Source organism: Salvia splendens, chromosome 21 (assembly GCF_004379255.2).
Source record: "Salvia splendens isolate huo1 chromosome 21, SspV2, whole genome shotgun sequence".
Taxonomy (NCBI): Eukaryota; Viridiplantae; Streptophyta; class Magnoliopsida; order Lamiales; family Lamiaceae; genus Salvia; species Salvia splendens.
In genome coordinates this window covers 5,926,808-5,950,357 of record NC_056052.1, presented here as the reverse complement: position 1 = coordinate 5,950,357, position 23,550 = coordinate 5,926,808, and the positions used below count along the sequence as shown (strand labels likewise).

Sequence of the window (23,550 nt, the reverse complement as noted above, 5' to 3'; positions counted from 1 at the left end):
TTGCTAAAAGTATAATTCATTTGGATTTATTTTTCATACATGCTTGGAATTATTTTGTGTTCCATCAAAAAAATGCGTTATGCATTTTTCAGAAAGAGAAAATGATATGGACGAATATGAAATATTGTTATATTGAGGATCATTCATAACAACTCGAAAAAAATAGTAGTATTTGATAAAAAAAATAGTAGATAATTATTTAACAGTTAATTGTAATTGATGGATAAATCCTTCCTTCTCTTCTTCGAAGCAATTTTGAGTTTTAGATGCATGAATTTTCTACTCAAATAAAAAAAATTGAAACTAGTTAAGCTATTATTGAAACTATAGGATTTATTTAGTTTTCTTTTACAACTACTATTTATTTCAAGTGGGCAACAAAAAAATTCTTCAGGTATGATTTCGGCCATTAGGCCCATGCCCTCCGATTATATTTATATACTACAAAGCCCATAACTTTCATATTTATTGTCTACGAAAATACCTTTTCTTATTTGAAATTTAATCATTATGTGTATATATATATTTATTAAGATTTGTCTTTCAATTTATTTAAATTCGTTTAATTTTTTCAATGCGATTTATATTAGATTTAAAAAATGTTACTCCTTCAAAAGTATAATCTTCTACTTTGCACTACAATCAAGCTCTCTCATTTAACTAATCAAATAGTAGTACTAGTAATAAAAATGAATTATGAAACTGCAATAAATCTAATCAAGTTTTACATCATAACTATATTTCTTTTCACGAAGCCCGGCGATGAATGACACAGTTTCTTTTTTAATTCCTCTTTTTAAATGACACATTTCCTAAAATAAAAATATCACTATCTCTACTTATTCCTTTTTACCTAACTCACAAACCAAAATTTCATAAATTTAATATTGTATCAAATAAGAAATGCTTCATTTAAAGTGTTACAGAAAGAGTAATTAAAAATTAATCTCAACAAATATAGTACAATTTTAATTACTCTGAATGATATAGTTATTTAACCAATTAAACTCAAACCTCAGCAGATTTACCATTATTTGAACTCGTACATATTACATATTCTTCATTCATATTTTGTCATGCCATATGGTGGACCGTGCAAATGATGAGATATAAAATCAAGACTCCCTTTATTTATTTTATTCCTACTATTCCTTTCAAAGAGAACAAAGGTATTTGAAAACAGAAAAAGAAGGTGAAATGGGTCATTTCACAGCCACAAGAAGCAATGAAGTAGGGTCGGTGAAACAAGAAAAGAGTATTTGAAAGTGGGCCCTTTTCCAAAAGCTTAAGAAATCAAAATCACCAACCATATCCAGCCCACGTGGCCCAATACCCCTTATTGGACCAAGCGATACTCCACGTCAGATCGCAGAGAATAAAGAACCGACACGTCAGCAGGGGACCAAATAATGATCCACACACCTCTCTGCCAATCAAAGGATGCAGATTCCTGTGGGTCCCGCCTCCTCTATCCTGGTCCTCAAATTTCCGACAGCTGGCACACCTACTCCCAATTCACCGCCACACAACGTAATTGATCCAAGGTCCCCCCACACCACCAAATCCACTTGTCAAAGGAATATATTTCATGGCCCCACCATACTTTTTTTTTCTTTATTTTGTGTCCATAAAGTTAACTAAATATTACTCCCTCCCTTCGTTCGTCATTAGGAGTCTCATTTCTTAACGGCACGAGTTTTAAGAAATGTTAATAAAAGTGAGTAGAAAAAAGTTAGTGGAATAAGGGTCTCACTTGTATATATTAGTTTTAAATGAAGTGTGAGTAGAATGAGTTAGTGGAAGGTGTGACCCTATTACCATTTATGGTAAAAGTGAACCGAGACTCCTATTCACGGACGGACTAAAATGGAAAAAGGGACTCCTATTCGCGGACGAAGGGAGTATTGTATTAAACAATGTTTAAAAACCGGACCAGTGAGCAAACCGGCAAGGCTATCGGTTCACAGTTCAACTGGTCCAACCGGTTAGACCACTGGTCGAACCGGAATACTTTATTATATAAATAAATAATTATAGAATATATAAGGTATAAAATATAATTAGTCATAAATTATATAAAAAAAATAAACCATGAATAACACATTTAATGAATGATTAATACTAAAAAAATGATAAACATAATTTAAATTTATTATATGATAAACATAATTAAATTATATACAAATGTTTAAATTATATGATTAAGTTTCATTATAATATGATAAATACAATTAAACCTCCATTATATATAAAAAAAAAGTATACTCCGTATGTAACTAATAAATATATACGTACATACGTTCAATATTTATATATGAAGAAAGATTAAAAGTCATCTAATTTTAAATATATATTACACGTAAATTGTTAATAATAATTTAGTACTATAGTTAGTATAGATAATAAATTTCGTTCATTAAAATATATTATTATTTATAGTTCAAGTTTATTCACAGAGATGGAAGTGGTGCATTGGTGAAGGTGTTAGAAGAAGCTCTAAGAGCTCAAGGGTTCACTCCTATCAAGAGCAGTTTTAATTTTGTTGAGAAAAGTTAATAATTTGTGTAAACCGGTTCAACCGATTCCCGATTTCTGGTCCAACCGGCCGGCTCATCCGGTCTGAAACGGCCCAACTGCCAACTGGTTTAATAGCTCAAATCGGACCGGACAAGACACTGGTTCACGGCCGAACCGGTCCGACCGACCGATCCGGTCCGATCCGATTTTTAAAACACTGGTCTTAAATCTTATATCGAAATAACAGAATAGGGATGGGAATAGAATGTGAAAAAAATTGTAGTTCAATGTAATCCATTATTTAACATTTTGATGAATTAATTAAATTGAGCTTAACACATTAATTGTTAAATATTCAATTCAGTAATTTATCAATCCACCACGTGAAAACATTACCTTAATATACAGCGTTAACAATGTTGAATCAGTGAACGTAACAACTAGCCACACCGAATAAGTGAAATAACATACATTCCATAAATAATAGACTTATATACTACTTACACATACTGCATCAATTATTTAAAAGTAAAGACTTTAGGAATATAGCATGCGTTTTAATGCGAAATTAGTAATGCAGGTGAGAGAAACAGAAAAAATAGTTATATTAATGAATGGCAAGACTCATATCTTTAATAGAGTTATATGTAGGACAAATTTTCCAAATTTATAAAATAGTCTAATTTTGAGAATGGAATAATATGAAAGTATGAAACCTTTTCTTATTCTTGTGTATCCCATCTCAAAACATTACATAAATGATAAATCCATATAATGCTTATTGAATATTTGCTTTAAATATCTTTTTGACTTCAATGTAAATAAGATACTTGAAGTATGTTCATTTCGCACATGATTAACGATCCATTTTGATTCGGTGCGAATTTAAAAATTATTTGACTTTATAAAAAAATGAAAAATTTGTTTAATGTGAATATTATTTTATATATTAGTTTATTAATTATGAATATTGGTCCCTAAAACTATAAACTTTAGTCAAAGTTTGATATTTTATACGAAATTTAAAATTGGTCTAGAATATCACAAACTCTGTACTTTGTTTGATACTTCCCAAACTAACTAAAATAAGATATTTTCATCAAAATCTTTTTTTACGTGGGCAATCGTGATACGTTTTATGATATTTTAAACCACTTTTTAAGTTCATAACAAGTAGGATAAAAAGTCATGTTAAAAACTACATTGATTTAATTGTTTCAAGTATGATAAAAAAAAGACCTCGTAAGTTAGTCAAATATGGTGTTAGACATGCAATGGGAGATACAAAGTGCAAAATTTGTGATATTCTAAATCAATTTTGAAGTTTATGGGAAATACCAAACTTTGACAAAAGTTTATGGTTTTAAGGACCAATATGCCTATTATTATATAAAAAGAAAATAGATTTTTAAACTATTAACGCTTCAAAATGATAAAACCAATTACTCCCTTCGTCCCACAGTAAGAGTCACATTTTATCATTTTGTTTTGTTCCACAATAAGAGTCACATTTCACTTTTACATAAGTTCCACATTATATTATAAAATCAATATAAAAAAATTGTTTTCATATTCCACTAACTTTTGCAAATATTTTTCTAGTACAATTCTTAAAACTTGAGCAAGGTTCCACATTATATTATAAATCAATATAAAAAAATTGATTTCATATTCCACTAACTTTTGCAAATATTTTTCTAGTGTAATTCTTAAAACTTGTGCTCACTTCAAATATGACTTTTATTATGGAACCAAGGAAGGACTATCATTATTTTATGGACAAGAGAGTACCATTCTACTACAATAGTAACGAGTCTTGAAGCAGTCCTCCCTCCGTCCCACTAAAGATGACTCATTTTCCTTTTTTGTTTGTCTCAATCAAGATGAATCATTACTAAATTTGAGTCATCTTTACTTTTAGCACATAAAATTGTTTGTCATCTTTACTCTTATTTTACTCTCTCTTTTAGCACATAAAATAAAGTTGTATAAAATTCCGTGTCGCCTCAGGAATGAGTCATCTTTCTTTGACGGGGGAGTACTATAGATTTATATGTTAGTTAATAAGGCTTGGAGATGGGATGGTCTCGTCATTTTATAAAGTTTATTGGTATTTTTTATAGTAGCAAATAAATCGAAATTGAAAGGTAAAAAATGTGTTTCGACAATTTTTCGAGATGAAATACATTCATTGTGATACTTTTTAGATACAAATTATAGTTATTGAATCCCACAGTATATAGGAATTAAATATATACTGAATCTAACAAATTTTTAAAAATGAAATAAACTCTTGGACAGAAAACATTAGGCTCGAATATTATATTTTCAAAATCATAGTGTACATTAAATAGTGTATAAAAATTTTAAAAATAAAGAAAATAAAGATGATGATATAATTTCCCTGAACCAATAAAGAACGGTTTCTTCTTCCTCTTCCCACACCATCTCTCTCTCTCTCACTCACACACACCCATCAGTTACCACTTTCTCTCTCATCTCTCCGCAACCGGAAATTCCTTATTCCTTTTTCCTTTTCTCCCTATCTCCCTGGTATATCTCGAATCATATTCCTATTTCCTCTCTATATCTTTATCTCACTCCAAAACCTCGAAATCATAAAATCGGTGCTTTTTTTCCCCTACAAATCGAAATTAACGATGAGAAGATGTGAGCTCTGCAAAGCGAAGGCGCGGATGTACTGCGCCTCGGATCGGGCAAGATTGTGCTGGAACTGCGACGCAGCCGTGCACTCCGCCAACTTCCTCGTTGCGCGCCATTCGAGGAGCCTTCTCTGCGATGTCTGCCAGTCTCCGACGCCGTGGACGGCCTCCGGCGGCAAGCTCGCCCCAACCGTCTCCGTCTGCGAACAATGCGCCGGCCAGGAGCGCTGCGCAAACAGCGGCGGCGGAGAATCAGAGGCGGAGGAGGAGCAGGAAGCTGAGGAAGAGGAGAATCAGGTCGTTCCGTGGTCGACGCCGCCGCCGCCGGCTGAGAGCTCCTCCAGCGGCGATGAGTCGGTTGACTCCGAAGACGTCGTCGTTTCGCGTAAGCTGTTGAGAATTGAGGTTTGCTCTTTTTGATTTTGCTTTTTTCAGCTTTTGATAGGAATCAGATTCGGGAAATTTAATTTATGTTCTCGCGAGTGAACTGTGATTCGATCCATTGTGATAACGGCAGGCAGATCGGAGCTGCGAGCCGTCTCGTCTAAATATCCGTGCTCCTCCGCCTTATGCGGCGGCGGAAGCGGCGTCTAGAAGTAAACCGCCACCGCTTCAAACAGTTCGTGCAGCGGATTCGGGTCGGGTTAATGTGTTTGGATCCGAGATTTTGGATTCGCTGCGGCGACTTCACCGGGAAGAAACGGGTTCAGGTCAGGAAATGGCTGAATTTTTCTGCGATTATTTGGGGCCGTCGATCTGAATTTCTAGCGTTGATTTTAGCCGTTGAGATTTGGATTTACTGACAAAAAATAGCTAAATTGTTTAGATTTGAGATTTCGATTGGGTTTGGATTGTGATTTGGGGTTAATATCATGATTAGGGTTAATATTTCCCTTTTCTTTTCAAAACTATAAGCTGAGATTTTGATTTTCGGAAGTATAATTAGATGTTTGTAATTTGATGTTTGTGAATCATTGAATATACAAATTTGTTGGTTATTATGCATCTATACAATAAACTAGTCCATATACGTAAAAAGGTGAGATATTTGTTTTTTAAACTAACCGTTTTATTGGATTATGGATAGTATGTGGAAATTTCTTTTCTTATGCCATGAATAATTATGATAAGTTGTACGAGATCAATAATATTGTACTAGTATATTCTTTATTTATGTTATTTTACTTTAATTTCAAATCACTAACTACAAGCACAAGTGAACAAGCATATATGTATACATATAGAATCGTAATTAAATATATAAACAATATCCAAACTAAAATTTAGAATCAACTTACTAGTATTAAATACTAGTAACTAGGATTGATATTAGCCTGACAATCGAATTTGATTAATTATAACCATTAATTGTAATTATGTCAATTAATATAGCAATCAACTAAGTAATGTTCTGATTTTGCAAAATTTTACTTAATTCACACGATTTGACTCATAAATCTACTGTACAACATTTTATTGTTTCACAAGTATAACAGGAGTAATACACTACTATAATTTTTTTTAACTTATATGACACATTTTTTTTAATGATAAATGGAAATCCCATAATATCTCAAGAAAATGGAAGGTTGTATACCAACACGACTATGTCTATGCTCGCTGTTACACTTATAAAAAACTAGTAAACGTGTTTGAAAGAAAATAAAAAAAACACATTCATATCTAAGCCAAGTATGTACCAACCAATATGATATATGAATAACGTCCGATACATATTTTTGTTAAAAAATAAAAGGCAAAAACAATTCTCCCGTTGCTTGAAGGTATTTCGAATTTAGAAATAAATTATTACTTCCTCCGTATTTTAAAATTTATCACTTATTTCTATTTTCGTTCGTCCCTAAAAATTTATCACCTTTCACTTGGACCTCATATTCCATTAATTCAATCTCATTCACGTTTTACTATAAAACTAATACATAAAAATGAAAATCACATGCCACTAACTTTTTTAACTAATTTTTTATTATATTTATCAAAACTCATGCCAAGTATATAGGACAGAGGAAGTAACTAATAAATAAATGTGTAAAACCGAAAACATCTAACGCCGAGTGATATGACTGAAACGACAGCTTACGGTTAAAATAGATTAAACCTTTTCATAATAGCATAATAAAGCTTATCTATAAGTTATTACTCTCTCAGTCTCATAATAGATGTCATACTTTTCTTTTTAGTTTGTCTCACAAAAGATGTCACATTTCCTTTTTCAGAAAAAGTTATCTCTCACGTTAATATAAATATATTATTTTCTCTTTCTACTTAACACACAAAATAACACCTCTCAAAATCTTATGTCAATTCCCAAGTGTGACATTTACTGTGGCAAGGAGGGAGTATTACAGTAATATTCAAAAAACCACTGCAGCTGACAGCCACTAATTCTCCCATTGAATTGAAATCACATATTCTACTAAGCTTTATTATTATAATTTTGATACATCCTATGATATTAGCTTCATTTTTAAATATTTTCTTTGAAAAATATCTAGATTGCGATTAACTAATTTGACTAACGAAAGCTATATCTCAACTTTAAATTAATTTAATCACCAAATTATGGCCGGCGATTACTTCTAGTGGCTTAAACTTTTTCTGCAACTGTTGAAGAATCGACTTTTTTATTTCATATTATTATTTTGGGATTGAGTTGATCGTATGTCTAGCTAGCTGTATGACTTAAATGTCGGCTTATAATTTTTTAATTAAGATGTGTATTGTACGACTTAATTACGACCATTAATCGCTCATGCTACATCTCTAGTTACAAATAATAAATATTCTATTTGAAAATATCTCCATTATTTTAATATTCATTGATCCAATTAGATAAGACTTGTGTAAGAGCATCCACAATGGTCTATGACCTCCCATAGCCCTCCCATAGTCTTTCCACAGTCTTCCCACTGCCACATCATCCAGTACTAAAATCCTTCTACCACATCATCTGGACATGTAACTGGACATCAAATAGCCCTCACATAGCCTATCCACATCACTAATAACAATTATATAAATTTAATTTACAATTGTAGCAACATACAGAATTTAATTTACGAGACAAATACAGGAAAATTGAATAATACTATTAAAATTTCAAAAAATACAATAATTTAAAAAAATACATTTAAAAAAATTACATAAATTTAAATAAAAACTAATGCCTTCCAATCCTCCGCGCCCACAACTCTTCAATTAAATCCTTTTGGAGTCGAATATGAGCCTCCGTTTGACGCATGTCGGCATGTGCTTGGAGGAGGGCTTCTTCATCGTGAGGTATCCCACCTCGTACGTTGGCGGCGGCGACGCCGTGGCTTGGACCGGCTTCATCATCGTCATTGGCCCAATCAGTCAGTTTCATCTTTGACAATCATGTTGTGCATGATAATACAGGCGTACATTATATCAGCAATGCAGTCGACATGCCACAAACGCGTTGGTCCCTTAACTGCAGCCCATCGCGCCTGAAGCACACCAAATGCGCGCTCCACGTCCTTTCGCGCCGACTCCTGCCGCGTCGCAAAGTAGGCCTTCTTCGCATCTGATGCGCACCGGATTGTCTTCACAAAGACGGGCCTCCTAGGGTATATCCCATCCGCCAAGTAGTAGCCCATATCATGCTGGTTGCCGTCGGCGACAAAACTGATCAACCTCACTACTCGTTTAGGCATCTAGTTCTTCGTTCAGCATACGCTCGTACTCATCAGCATCCCCATCACTACCACCACCACTACCACCGGCATTACTCATTTCTTAAATTGATCTTGTACAGAAAAAAAGATAGAGAGAGTACTCGTTAAAACAAGTGGTGCGAATGAAAATGACGTCCAAAGCGCGTATATATAGTGTTTTCGAAAAAAAAAATTAATTCTGACGTCGATCCGGGGCCTACAATGGCGCCGTGAGGATCGGCGTTAGAACCGGCATCACCACACGAATCGGCATGGGTACGCTGAAATTGACGCTGATTTCGCCGACGCCGGTCGTAATGGTTCGGCGTCAGAACCGGCGTCGGCGAAAAATCGGCGTCGCGGTTTTGACGCCTCCATTGCTGATGCTCTAAATGCTCGTTAATTTTTTAGGGGATTGTCTGTATAGTGGTTATTTAGTTTGTCTTTCTTTTATGTAGGGGTGGCAATACATATTGGGTTTATATGTACCCGACCCAATATTCGCAGGGTATTGGATACTCAATATCTAATTTTACGGGATTGGGTGTGTGATTGGGTATTGAAATTTAAGATAAATTGGGTATTGAGTAATCCGAATGGGTATCAGATATTATCCGAATATTCAATTTATTATTTAAAGCAATTTTTAAATTAAGTGTAGCCATTTTGGGATTCAAGAAGTAGGCTAATTTATTACTAATTACAGCTTACTAGGTTATCTTTCTCTAAACTTATATAAATAAGTCAATCTCTCTTACTTTATAGGTCACGACTTCTCCAAACTCTCAAGTTTTACATATTGCATAACCAACTCATATGGTTTTTATAATTAAGTTAATTATTTTGACTTTTGAATTATATTATTAGTTGCTTCTACTATTTAATTAAATATGTAACTTTTATTATTTTACTTACATATTGTATAACCAATCTCAATAAATATAAATCACATACTTTAAAATAAAAGTGACCCATTTTTTCATAGTTTTATACTACAAAAAAATGCAACATTAAAGATATTAATCAATTTAAATATTTCTAAATTTATATTAATATATAAAATTTGAATTTTTTTATTAGCTATTAACACATGTAATTAAAGAGTGGGGTATTTGGGTACCCTATACGTCGGGTATGGATACCCGGGGCGGGTATTGGAGTACCCGAAAATATATCAGGTCGGGTTTTGGATAGACATTTAGATAATTTTCGGGTTTGGTTACCTTGTTTTTTCGAGTCGGATATCTATGAATACCCGTATTTCCATCCCTACTTTTATGCGTTGCTTATTTTAATAATAGATTTTAGTTAATTAAATTGATGGGATTATGGATATGGGACCTAATTGGACTTCGATTTAAAAAATATATATATTGTTTCTATACATACACCAACACCACACATTCATCTGGCTCAAATAAATTATAATGATTTGATTGGCGTTACATCCATTCAATTCGTAATATAAATAAATCAATAAGTAATTATGATGTCGAGAGACTAGAATAGGGAGTATTTGAAGGTTTAGAGCATCCCATCCATGCTACTGGCAAGAGCCCAGATCCACTTTTATTCATTTTTTACTCCGTACTCCTTCTTAAGACACATATCAATATTCTTCTGCAAGGTCATGCTTAAGGGTCCCACCATTCTATTATTCAATTTAAATAAAAACATTTCCACAATATTAGAATGCATTAAAAATACCCATAATACTACTCCCTCCGTCCCATATTACTTGCATTCTTCTATTTCGGCTCGTCACAAATTACTTACACTATTTATAGTTTAAGTTAGAATTAATGTATTTAATTAATATGTTAGATTAAGTTAAGAGCTCCTTTATTAAGTGATGTCTCATTACACTTAAAATTCTAATTTAATTGCACTAAAAAATCAATCAAGTAACATGGGACGGGGGGAGTATTACAAATTACTAAAAAATTATATAATTAAAGTCCTAAAAATTAAAAATTACATAATTCTAGCGGCGTTTTGATCCAGTTGGTTGAGGAGGAGGGGCGGGGGTGGCGGCGGCGACATAGGCTTCATAGGCGGCACGATATTGTTCATAGTATTCTTGTTCTTCGTGCTCCGCTTCAGCCATGATATCGGTGAAATCCATTTTTGAATTTTTAGAGAGGGTTTGAGTAAGAGAGGAAGATGGATGATGAATGTGTTGTATGAGAAAATGGATGATGAAGGTGTGTATTTATAAATGATTTTTGGATTAAAAAAATTTATAAAAAATTCAAAAAAATTTCAAAGAAACGGTAATAAACGAATATATTTTTTGGGAATACAAAAATATATTTTTTAAAATTTTTGGTATTTTTTTTATTTTTTTAAAAAAGGAAATTACAACGGCATTGCCGTTGGCCAATCGCACGCTGCCACGTCGACCTGCTCAGTGGCACGGACGTGCTCTTATTATCGAGCAGCGCCGTGCCGTTAGGCGAGCACAGCGGCGGACGGGGCTGTGTCGCGCCGCTGGCACGGACGTCGTCCGCCCGGAGAGTAGCGATGGGGATGCTCTTAATATCCTTACACAAATAGTAGTATAACTTTTTTGCACTAAGCTAAATCAATATCCATCGGTACTCTTTCCGTTCATTGTTAAGTGATTTAGTATATGGCTGTCTAAATATACCAAATTACCGCACTTATCGTACAAAAAAATACCGAATTTGTGGTATACCGCAAGTTACGGTACGGTATCAGGTATACCGCAAGTTGCGATACGGTATGATACCGTACCAATAGATTTCGGTACGGTAAAGGTATAGATTTTCCTATACCGCAATATACCGCATTTATGATATTTGCCAAAAATTTGATATATATGTTGTATTTAAAATTTATATAAAAAATAGTTAATATGTTAAAATCTCTAACCCTACTTTCATATTTTAGTTCAACTGTCCCCAACCCGAACACACACACGCAGAGATGCAAATCAAGTCCACTGTATAGATTTGATTGTGGTGTAGTTTTAATCTTTTGGATATTATTTAAATAGGTGAAATTGTATTTTAAATATTTGGTTATAATAGAATTTTTTTGGTATGAAACACAAGTATTACAGTATGTCATACCTTATTTTGGTATACCGTACTCGGTATGCCATACCTTATTTCGGTATAACGTAAAAGTACGGTATACCACAATACAGTATGGTATACCGCATAGACGGTATGATAACGGTATCGGAAATAATCATACCAAATTTTCGGCCGAAAAAATTCGGTAAGGTATGGGTATGACATTTTCTCATACCGCAAATTGAGGTATACCGAAAAATTCGGTAAGGTATAGGTATGACATTTTCTCATACCGCAATTTGCGATACGGTATGCGGTATGACATTCTCGGTGCGGTATACCGAACAGTGCCACCCCTAATTTAGTATACATTGTAACTCGTGATCAAGGAAATAATCTTAGAAAGTCGGTTACTGATATTTTATTTTATTTTTTCTTTTTTAGAAGGTTTTATAATTGGAAACTTATTGGGTAGAAAGTACTAATAAACAGATCAGATTGTTCTTTTTTTTTATTTAAAATGGATAATGTATAGTTTGTGAATGTATTAATCATTTAAAATCTTACTCCCTCCGTCCCAAGAAAGATGACCTCTTCCTTGGACGGCACGGAGTTTTATGCAGTTTTATTTTGTGTGTTAAGTGGAGAGAGTAAAGTAAAAGAACTAAAATAAAGTTGAGATAAATGTGTTTCCATTTATAGTAATGAGTCATCTTGAATGAGATAAACCAAAAAGGAAAGTGAATAATTTTTCGTGGGATGGAGGGAGTAGTATACATTCTCTATACAAAAAATGACAAGCATTTGGATTCAAGCCAACTCCGTGTTCCCCAACTACAATCACACATTATTTTACGTATGAATTCTGCAAATAAATATATAAGTATATTAACATAGTAGATTTCAAAATAAAACTATGGTACTTTGAAATGGAAATTTTGTACAACGAGAAAAAGGTGTGGTCTCGAAGAAATTATTGGTGCCCCCCACCTTAGAGCATCCACAACCGTGCTCTTGCCAGCGGCACGGTTGTGGGCCGGGCGGTACTATTCATGCCTGCTCTCTGGCAAGAGCACAACACCCACAACTGTGCTCTTCCGCAAGGACGAGCACAATTAATATAAAATTCAATTACACAAAAACATTTCCATAATATTAAAATTCATTTAAAACCCACAATAAATATTACAAATGACAAATAAAATTAAACATTGCATAATTAAAATCCTAAAAATTAAAAATTACATAATTAAAATCCTAAAAATTAAAAATTACATAATTAAAATCCTAAAAATTAAAAATGACACTACTCGTTGCCGAATTTCGCCCACATGTGGTTGATTAGGTCTTCTTGTAGTTGATTGTGGATTCGAGTATCGCGCATTGTGTGTCTTGTCTCGATCCTCTGGCCAACCGTCGTATGCTCGCCTCGGCGTAGGGGAGACCTCGCTGTTGAGCTTCCGGCTTCGTCCTCGTCGTAGAAGCTAGCCGCCCTCGGCCCTTCGTCGGCTATAATCATGTTGTGTAATATAATACACGTGAACATGATGTCGGCGATATTATTCAAGTAGTCGGCAACGAGCCTTTCGTGGGCTCCCTCCCGGTCACGATGGATGTACCGTCGATTTGACCTGGTTCGTTGAGGAGGAGGAGCAGGGGTATTCGCCGCGACATATGCTTCGTAAGCGGCACGATGTTGTTCGTAGTATTCTTGTTCTTCGCGTTCCGCTTCCGCCATAATATGGGTGAAATCCATTTGAGATTTGAGTGAGGGATGAATGTGTTGATAGTTTGTATGAGAATTATGAATGAGAGATGAATGAGAGATGATTTGATGTGATAAATGGATGATGAATGTGTGTATTTATAGATGATTTTGGGGAAAAAAAAAATAAAAAAAAATCAAAAAAATTCAGAAAAAACGGGAAAAAAACGGCCATATTTTTGGGATTTGGAAAATATTTTTTTTTATTTTTTAGCATTATTTATAATTAAATACCGATTTTTAAAAAAAAATAAAAAAAAGTTTAAACACAACGGCTATGCCGTTGACGAATGGGAGCGCGCCACGTGTGCGTCCGCTGGCACGGACGTGCTCGATACATCGAGCAGCGCCGTGCCAGCGGCGCGGCTGCAGCGGCGGCGGTCCTGCGCCTTGCCAACGGCGCGGACGGCGGTGGCGTCTTTCGCCACCGCTGCGGATGCTCTCACTATAATCTCAATTCTCAATAAATATTACCTGTGCAATTTTGTACTTACTTTCATCAATGGCAATAAATGTGACAAATATTATTGGAGTGAAAGAGTAAAAAAATGAAATATGGGCCACTGTTTTGTGGTTGAAAATTGTTTAGGTGAATTGATGTGGCTGCTATGGTTATGGTGTGTGGGCTAAAATTCAAGACCTCTCAACAACTCTTAAGATATATTTAATTTGCTCTATTTTTTAATTTTTTATATAGACAACTCGTACACTATTAATGAGAACTTTCCACAAGTCCATCTTAATATTTTAATTACTTTATATTCATAAATATAAAAATTATTATTGAGATTGTCAAATTTACATACTAGTAGTATAAAAAACAATGTTTAATTTGTTCCGTTGTTCATTTATTTGAAACTAATGCAAAAGACTGAAGAGAATAAATTGACTAATTGAGTGTTGATTTTATATTCACAGATGATAATCCAAATAATAATTTATGAGATTAGAATAAAAAAATATGTTAAAAAGTACTCACGTTAACAAAATACTTGAGATGTTTATAAATGTTTTTCGCAATAAGAACATTTGGTGAGAGTTGGGTTACCATCATGGCATCATCAATAACATTTTTCTAAAATCATGTATTATTTTATTTTATACAGTGACTTAAGAACTCATTTCATATAAGTTACATCAGCATCATCAACGAGAACTGATGTTAAAGTCATTATCAATTTTATCTTATAAAAAACTAAAATCAGCTCACAATATTAAAGAATATAGTAGAACTATACCAAATATCTACAGATTACACTACACGATCATATATGGAGAATAAATATTTTTTTATTTGATAGCTAGACGCTAGTTACGTCTTATTCGTCATAATATATGTTTATGATTTTATCATACATTTAAGATTATAAATTGAACGTAGTAAATGTATTACTATAGGTTTCAACGTATATATACTTACGAAAACCAAAGTAAAAGGGAGTATAAAATTGCAGTACGAAACTTCAATTTTTTTATAATATTGTACTGCCAGTTTAAAATGAGCTGCATTATTTAAATAATACATTGAATCATGGAAGGAAAATTGATGACACAAATATTTAACTAATGCTGGAGCATGTTATATATGACGAGGCATTTCAGTTAAAACTCAATAGCAGCAGCAATTTTAACTAAATCAAGAGATCAAAATCGTGACAGTATCATCAATTTTTATTTCATAGTAATGATAGAAATGGCTGGACCAGAATATGTTGCAAAGATCTTTTCTTGGCATCAAACCTGCCACACATTCTCGGGCAGGGGATCGGTGTTGGCTCGTTAGCCAATACTCCACACATAGAACTGAAAATTTCTAACACGGCATATTATCACCACGTTCGTGAATTAGCCAACATGTATTACTTGTCGTACCACATACTAGATTGCGACTGCTATGGAATGTGGGGCCGCCATATGTAATGTGAAACGGTCTGAGGAGATAGGGATGAGAAGGGAGGATAAGATTGGATGGGAGTAGTATAATGGGTTCATTGAAGAAAAAGTTTCATGTAGAGGATCTTATTGTTTTAGTATGCTCAAGATAGGCTGATATGGCTCTTGCACAGCTTTTCTAACTCGGTTTCCAGAACTTTAAAAAGGTTTTGCTTCGTTCGCTTATAAATCCAAGCTTCAGCTTTCTGATCCCAGTCAAAACGAGATGGGCCACTGCAAAAGCAATTGAGACAACAGGAATTAGCTAGAGAAGTGAAGAAGACTAAGTGCAACACACATGAAATAAGAAATTTAAAGTATTGAGCAAGCATCTCGACAGGAAATAACACATCTCCACTAGTCATGCAAACTAATAGTATAATACTTCCAATCTACTATCTAATCAACTTAATTGCAATGTAATACGATTTCCTGAAAGCTTTTACCATGAAAAAATTCAACCAAAGAAAATTGCAAGCATGGATGGATGATCCTGCCCCCTCTTCCCACCAAAAGCATTGACCTTTTAGATTTAAAAATAATATAGTAGCTAATTGTTTTACATAAGTTCCTCAAAAGTTGATGGAGTACATTTTTCTTCTCCTTCAGTGTTTTTTATTTTTCAATGCAGCTGTATTCCCATGTTATTCTGCCTAGTGGCAGACAATCATGACCAATTCAAGTTCAATTACCCATTTAACAAATAAACAAAATAAAGAACCAATATAAACCTTTTTTTAAAAAGTTGGTATTCTTAAAAGAAAATGGGTATATTACATATGTTACTGCCCCAGTCCAAGGACCATGGGAAGCAAAAGTTAACACCACCCAAATCAAACTTGATGTTCACTGTGATTAACTTACTCAATAAACTTCGTTAATTCTTTAAATTATATGGTGTTTAGTTTTCAGCACATACATGACAGACGGTTAAAATCACACTCCAAAATGTGGCATTCTCAAGATCCAAAACCAAAATTATAAGCCAAAGCACATCAAGACAGCATTCTTATTAAACCAGTAAGCTGTATCTCGGACTTAAGTCAGAAACATCAATACCTCACTGGCGACGACATCCAAATCTGTCTATTTGGCGTTTGCTTGTTTATAACATAAGTCCCGATATCCCCAAGCTTCAAAGTGAGGACCTCGTTCTGAAAAACAAACACAGTAGCATCATAAACCGACAGAAATAAACGTAATAAAGATATAAACATCTCCCCACAAATTCATCCGTCTCACCCCATAGTCAACGTCAAATCCATCAACGTCCACAGAGTCACCATATTCCTATAACAGCCAATGAAACCATCAAAACACACAATAAACTCGTATAGTGAAATCAACAGTGACAGAACATACACTTGCAACTGCACTTCATCAATGAACAGAATAGTCATTTTCAAATAGTATTCAATCAATTATGTATTAATCAACATTCGATTGATCAATTTGAAAATACCAGTTTTAAGTTGTTTCCAGCACTAAGGTAACCCTAATCCTATCATTTCCGTTCTCATTTTACTAAAATTTGCAGTAACATTTAATCCAAAGTTTGGAAAATATATACCTCGAGCTTCTCAAGCAAATCATGGATGGTGGAATTAGCCAGCTTGTGATACTCTTCTTCCGTCAACAACGAGCTGCAGAAAAATACCAATGCACGATCCAGAACCCTCAGTTTAGTAATGTTAGCAAGATTAGCAAGAAATAAGGAAGAAATCAAGGAGGATACACGGAATTGATAGGCGAGAATATTTACCAAAGATAGAATGCATTCAATGTAATTAGGTTTACCTTATTTGTGTATTTTTGTATCCTATATAAGTTGTACAATCTCTACACATTGAATATATTGAATAAGAATGATTCTATTACCCAATTATCTACATGGTACCAGAGCAGGAAGAAGCTCTTAGGCGGCTCAGAAATACCCTCATCATAGCCAATATACCAAACCCGACCCCGGCATAGACCGAACTTACCCGAACCAGAAGAAACCGAACCAGAAACCTACAAAAGATCATGTCAGAAACAGGGGACGTGAAGAACAACCCTGAACCAGATCAGTCAGGAAGATTAAAGAACAGCAAGAATGTCACCGTGGCATTCAAGCTCAATGGAAAGAACTACCCGTTGTGGTCTCGACTTATGAAAGTCAAGATCGGAGGCCGAGGGGCCTACTCACATATCCGAAACGAACCGCCAGAACCCGGGAGCAAGGGGTATGACGATTGGGAGGAAGACGACTTGGTGGTGTTTTCGTGGATCGTCGACAACATCGAAGACGGGATAATTGCCGACTTCGCACACCACTTGACAGCCAAAGCATTATGGGACAGCCTCGCAATCACATTCGAGAATAAAGCAGATAAGTATCTAATATATGATTTGGAGGAAAAGGCAATAACCATCAGACAGGGAGAGCTTGATTTGGAAACATATTACCGAAGGATCAACGGGCTATGGATCAACATTGACCGATGCCAGAAACAACCCATCACCTGCTGCGATAAGGGCGTGAACCAATACAGAGTCCATTCGAACGAGAAGAGGCTGATCAAATTTCTGATTGGACTGAACCCGGAATACGACTCCATCAAACGGGAAATCCTCAAGGAGGACCCGTACCCATCAGTCGAAGCTGCTTACGGGTGGGTGAAGACGGAGGCGGCTCAACGAAACCTCATGCCACCGGCATCGTCCCCTCCACCCGAAGCCATCGGCAATTACGCCGGGGATACATCATCTGGGGGAATCGGAAGTGGGTTCGCTGCCCAAAATCAACGTCCGCGACAAGGACCACCACCGAGACCCGCAGCTACCAGCCGACCAGGGAGCCACCGACAAGACACGTCGAAACTGTGGTGCTCGCATTGTGGCAAGCAGAAGCACATGTATGAGACGTGCTTCAAAAGATTGGGATACCCAGAGTGGTGGGAAGAACGACAGAAGGCAAGAACCCCCCCAATTTCAGGCCAAATTAGCCGTCGGAGTGAACGAGGAAGGAATACCGAAGCAAGGCGGTTCCAACAACCAGGGAGGAAACGGTGGACAGGGACAGTCCGTGAGCTCAGGGGCTCAACCTGGAGGCGGCAACGTGCGGGGGAGCGGCAATTTCGCCGGACGCACAGAATCGGCGGGTGGATCGGACGAGAAGAGAGGCGGAATCGCAAATGGAGGTAAAGGGTTTGGCACCAAGCCAAACCCTAGTTATTTGCCCAATTTACAATTTCACCCACATAATTGTCTGATTTCGCGAAATAGACCCCGAAAAATTTATATTGACCCCCCTGATCCATATAAATTCGAATCTGACCCCAGCTGGAGTATTAAATGTTATATGGACCCCTTCACTCCCGAAAATTGCAAAACAACCCCTATTTTGTGTGACTATATTTCTGAAAACCCGTTTTCACCACTTGAAAAAATTTCCGCTGCATTTCATGTTGATAATATGACTGATACACATGCGAAAGGGTGGATTTTTTACTGTGGGGCAACTGATACAATGACTCCCGAGAAAAATGATTTTGTTGATCTAAGTTGTGAAGTGGGTAAATCTTATATCAGAACGGCTAATGGGGAATTGATTACTGTAGTGGGATCTGGAACTATTGAGATTTCTCCTACTCTTCGTCTAAAGAACTGCTTATATGTCCCTACACTGTCTCAGAGGCTGATGTCTATTAGTCATGTTATTAAGGAATTGAACTGCACCCTCCTGATGCACCCCGATTTTTGTATCTTGCAGGATATTCAGACGAGGAGGATTCTTGGGCGTGGCACTGAGAAGCAAGGACTCTACTACGTGGACGAGATAGCTCAACATGGTAGTGCAATGCTGGCTCACGGGTCCACGAAACAAGAAACTTGGCTTTGGCACCGAAGACTGGGACACCCCTCCCCGGGTTATTTTAAACTACTTTTTCCGAAACTCTCTATTCCTGTTGATTTCTCTTGTGCAACTTGTGTTTTGGCTAAAAGCCACAGACAGTCTTTTAAACCTACGAATACTCGAATGAATTTCATGTTTTTCTTAGTGCATTCTGATGTGTGGGGTCCAGCACCAATTATTGGTGGAAATGGTTTTAAGTATTTTGTGATATTTGTCGATGATTGCACTAGAATGACGTGGGTTTATTTTCTGAAACATAAGTCTGAAGTGTTCGATAGGTTCACATCTTTTTTCACACTTATCCAAACACAGTTCCACACTACTATTAAAACTCTTAGATCTGACAATGGGAGGGAATTCGTAAATAGTGCTATGACCCAATTCTGCACCGAAAAAGGCATTATCCACCAAACCTCCTGTCCCTATACACCCGAACAAAATGGAGTAGCCGAAAGAAAAAACAGAACAATCCTTGAAATGACCCGAGCCCTGATGATAAAATCCAAAGTCCCGACCTCTTTCTGGCCCGAAACAGTCTCCACTTTTGTTTACCTCATGAACCGACTCCCTACAAAAATCCTCCGAATGAAAACACCTCTTGATATCTTGTCCAAAATTGCCAATATCCCAGAACACCTAAACCTCACACCCAAAGTCTTCGGTTGTAGCGTTTACGTACACATTCCAAAACATGAAAGAACTAAATTGTCCCCGTGTGCAACTAAATGTGTCTTCGTGGGATATGGGATAAACCAAAAGGGATACCGATGCTTTGATCCCCACACCAAAAAGGTCATCACTTCTATGAATTGTAACTTCTTGGAGACCGAATTCTTTTACCAAACCCACCTTAGTAGCCAGGGGGAGAGTGATCCAGGTGGCAGTGACTACCTAAATTGGGTTGTGCCATTGTCAAGCTCTTCGATTGAGGACCCAACAGAACCAGTTGACACTACCGCCGAGCAGGTCTCGCCGCAAGAGTCATCTCAACCACTAACTCAAGATCCCCCTCCGACGATATCCGAGGTAACACCCAACTCAGATCAATCTTCTATACCTATTTCCACTGACCAAGTTGACACAGAAACCCAAGTGGAGGAGAATGTAATCGACGGGGACACTGGACGATATATACTTCCTGAACGGAGTACCAGGGGGATACCGCCGAAAAGATATTCCCCCGAGAAGATAGGGAAGAAAAGCCGATATGGAGTGGCAAATTTTGCGCAGGGAAATCTGTCCAAAATGGCAAGGGCTTTTTCCGCTGCGTTGTACGAGGAGGAAGAGATTCCTAGAACGGCCGAAGAAGCAATGGAACATAAACACTGGAGAGAAGCAATGTTAACCGAAATGAAGGCTCTGATGAAGAATAACACGTGGGAGAAAGGTAAATTACCTGCAGGGGTAAGAACCGTTGGGTGCAGATGGGTATTCACAATCAAGAGAAGACCGGACGGCTCGATAGAAAGGTTCAAAGCTCGACTCGTGGCAAAGGGGTATACTCAGACTTATGGTGTAGATTATGCAGAGACGTTCTCCCCCGTAGCCAAAATCAACACCGTGAGGGTCCTGTTTTCCATTGCAGCTAACAAGGACTGGCCACTCCATCAGTTCGATGTAACTAATGCATTCCTCCATGGAGAATTGCCAAAACCTGTATTCATGGAACCTCCTCCAGGATTTGCTCAAGAATTCCAGAATGGTGAAGTTTGTCGGTTGAAGAAAACTCTCTACGGATTGAAGCAGTCTCCACTGGCTTGGTTTGGAAGATTCACGGAAGTAATGAAGAAATATGGATACAAGCAGAGCAATTCGGATCACACGTTATTTCTCAAGAAGAAAGAAGGTAAGATCACATGTCTGATTATATACGTAGATGACATGATCATTACAGGAGATGATGAAGAGGAAATTGGTGAGATGAGGAAGAACTTGTTCAAAGAGTTTGAGATGAAAGATTTGGGATTGCTCAAGTACTTCTTGGGAATAGAGGTGCTACGATCGAAGAAAGGAATCTTCATCAACCAAAGGAAGTACATATTAGACCTGTTGGCAGAAATTGGGATGATAGATTGCAAGCCAGCAGATACCCCCATAATTCAGAATCACGGGCTGCAGTTAAAGGAAGGAGCGAGACAGACGGACAGGGGGAGATATCAGAGGTTAGTCGGAAAATTGATCTATCTTTCACACACAAGGCCAGATATAGCCTATGCAGTGGGAGTGGTAAGTCAATTCATGCATGCACCCCAAGAAGAGCATTGGGAGGCAGTGCTCCGAATAGTTCGATACTTGAAGGGAACAGCGGAGCACGGGATTATTTTCGAGAAACATGGTCACATGGAGGTCCATGGTTTCACTGACGCTGATTGGGCTGGGAATCCAAATGACAGAAAATCGACTGCAGGCTATTTTACGTTTGTAGGAGGAAATCTTGTGACATGGAGAAGTAAGAAGCAGAAGGTAGTGGCATTGTCCAGTGCAGAGGCAGAGTTCCGAGGAATCAAAAGCGGGTTGACTGAGATATTGTGGCTGAGAAGACTTATGACAGAATTGGACATGCGCCCGATACAGCCGTGTAGGCTATTTTGTGATAACAAGGCGGCAATCAGTATATCCGAAAACCCAGTCCAACATGATCGAACCAAGCATGTAGAAGTTGATAGACACTTCATCAAGGAGAACATTGAAGCTAAGGTGGTAGAAATGCCCTTTGTCAAATCTGAAGATCAGTTGGCAGACATTCTAACGAAGGCCGTGAACTCAAAGTCGTTCCGAGACGTACTGTGCAAGTTGAGTATCGGGAATCCCGTTACTTAACTTGAGGGGGAGTGTTAGCAAGATTAGCAAGAAATAAGGAAGAAATCAAGGAGGATACACGGAATTGATAGGGATAATATTTACCAAAGATAGAATGCATTCAATGTAATTAGGTTTACCTTATTTGTGTATTTTTGTATCCTATATAAGTTGTACAATCTCTGCACATTAACATATTGAATAAGAATGATTTTATTACCCAATTATCTACAAGTAACAAAATATACTCTCAGTCATTTCTCAACCAAATCGAGCTGTCATTTCCTCAATCCCTATAACTAAACAAATAAATTTACAATAACAAACGTTTTCACCTGAACTATGACATCAAAATACCAATTAAATTAATTACTGATTCATTTCCAATCAATTAAAATGAGAACTAGAAACAAGTTTAAAAAAATCACCGTAATCAAACTTTTTCCGCAATAAACAACTAATTAAGGATTTTTCACGCTCACCAATAGTCAACCGCGGTAGGACCGTGAGGTTCCTCTTCGGTGAGAGAGGAGAGACGGCGGCAGGAGATGCTATTGCGCGAGAAATTTGGGCGCGAATAATTGGCAGAAATTGAAGATTCAGCTGAGTAGTTAGAGAGTGAAAACAGCGATGAAGTTTCCGTTGCTGCGGTTGAATAAGAAGACGATTGTAGAGGCCTCAGAGCTCTCAACACCGTTCTTCTCAGCGATCGAAACGCCATATTTTCTGGATTTCTAGGTAGCCGGAAAAAGGAATCGAAGCTGAAATTTGATGTTCTCATCTTGGGTTTGCTCCTTTTTCTGTTGGGCCTATATTTTTCATATGGGCCGAGTCAGGTCTAAGCTTGTTTGAAATTTTAATTTTATTTAGAATTTAATGGAGTATTACCTAAACACAATCAGTCATGGATATGAATTTTTTATTCAAGTCATAATTTTTTAGTTGATTTTTGTTCAATTTATGAAATCCTATAAATTAAATCATAGTTTGCGACTGTTCCATGAAACTATTTTTTGCTGAAACTGAAGTGACGTGGTAGCCAATTTTTTCTTCGTTGAGATATTGTCTAGCTATACTTGAAACGACTGTTATTTCCATCATTTTAATCACTTTTAGGATTTGTTGTCTTAATTTGCACCATTAATTTCTGAATTTTAAGCTTTAGTTTCGTAGCTTCGACTCATGACTAAGTTGAAACTCACTGCAACGCTGAAGTCGGATTGGGTTCGCAACTTCCAAA

At 36.4% G+C, this 23,550-nt stretch overlaps 2 protein-coding genes across 4 annotated transcripts; one reads left to right on the top strand and one right to left on the bottom strand.

Moving 5' to 3' along the window:
- Positions 1–4,927: 4,927 nt before the first annotated feature.
- On the top strand, positions 4,928–6,189 carry LOC121783417 (B-box zinc finger protein 32-like). Of its 3 annotated transcripts, none has more exons than XM_042181484.1 (2): positions 4,928–5,565; positions 5,698–5,907. In XM_042181484.1, the coding sequence occupies exons 1-2, from the start codon at positions 5,178–5,180 to the stop codon at positions 5,772–5,774; spliced, it is 465 nt and encodes a 154-aa protein (XP_042037418.1). In that variant the 5' UTR covers positions 4,928–5,177; the 3' UTR covers positions 5,775–5,907. The 3 variants fall into 3 exon arrangements, with proteins under 3 accessions (XP_042037418.1, XP_042037417.1, XP_042037416.1); XM_042181483.1 differs by having other exon boundaries at positions 4,929–5,565; positions 5,702–6,189; XM_042181482.1 differs by having other exon boundaries at positions 4,932–5,585; positions 5,698–6,189.
- A 9,074-nt stretch (positions 6,190–15,263) lies between these two features.
- LOC121783919 (frataxin, mitochondrial-like) lies at positions 15,264–23,118 on the bottom strand. Its single transcript, XM_042182106.1, has 5 exons — positions 22,793–23,118; positions 17,184–17,256; positions 16,856–16,903; positions 16,673–16,767; positions 15,264–15,847 (listed from the first exon to the last, which is right to left on the bottom strand). The coding sequence occupies exons 1-5, from the start codon at positions 23,089–23,091 to the stop codon at positions 15,718–15,720; spliced, it is 645 nt and encodes a 214-aa protein (XP_042038040.1). The 5' UTR covers positions 23,092–23,118; the 3' UTR covers positions 15,264–15,717.
- Between the last annotated feature and the right edge of the window lie 432 nt (positions 23,119–23,550).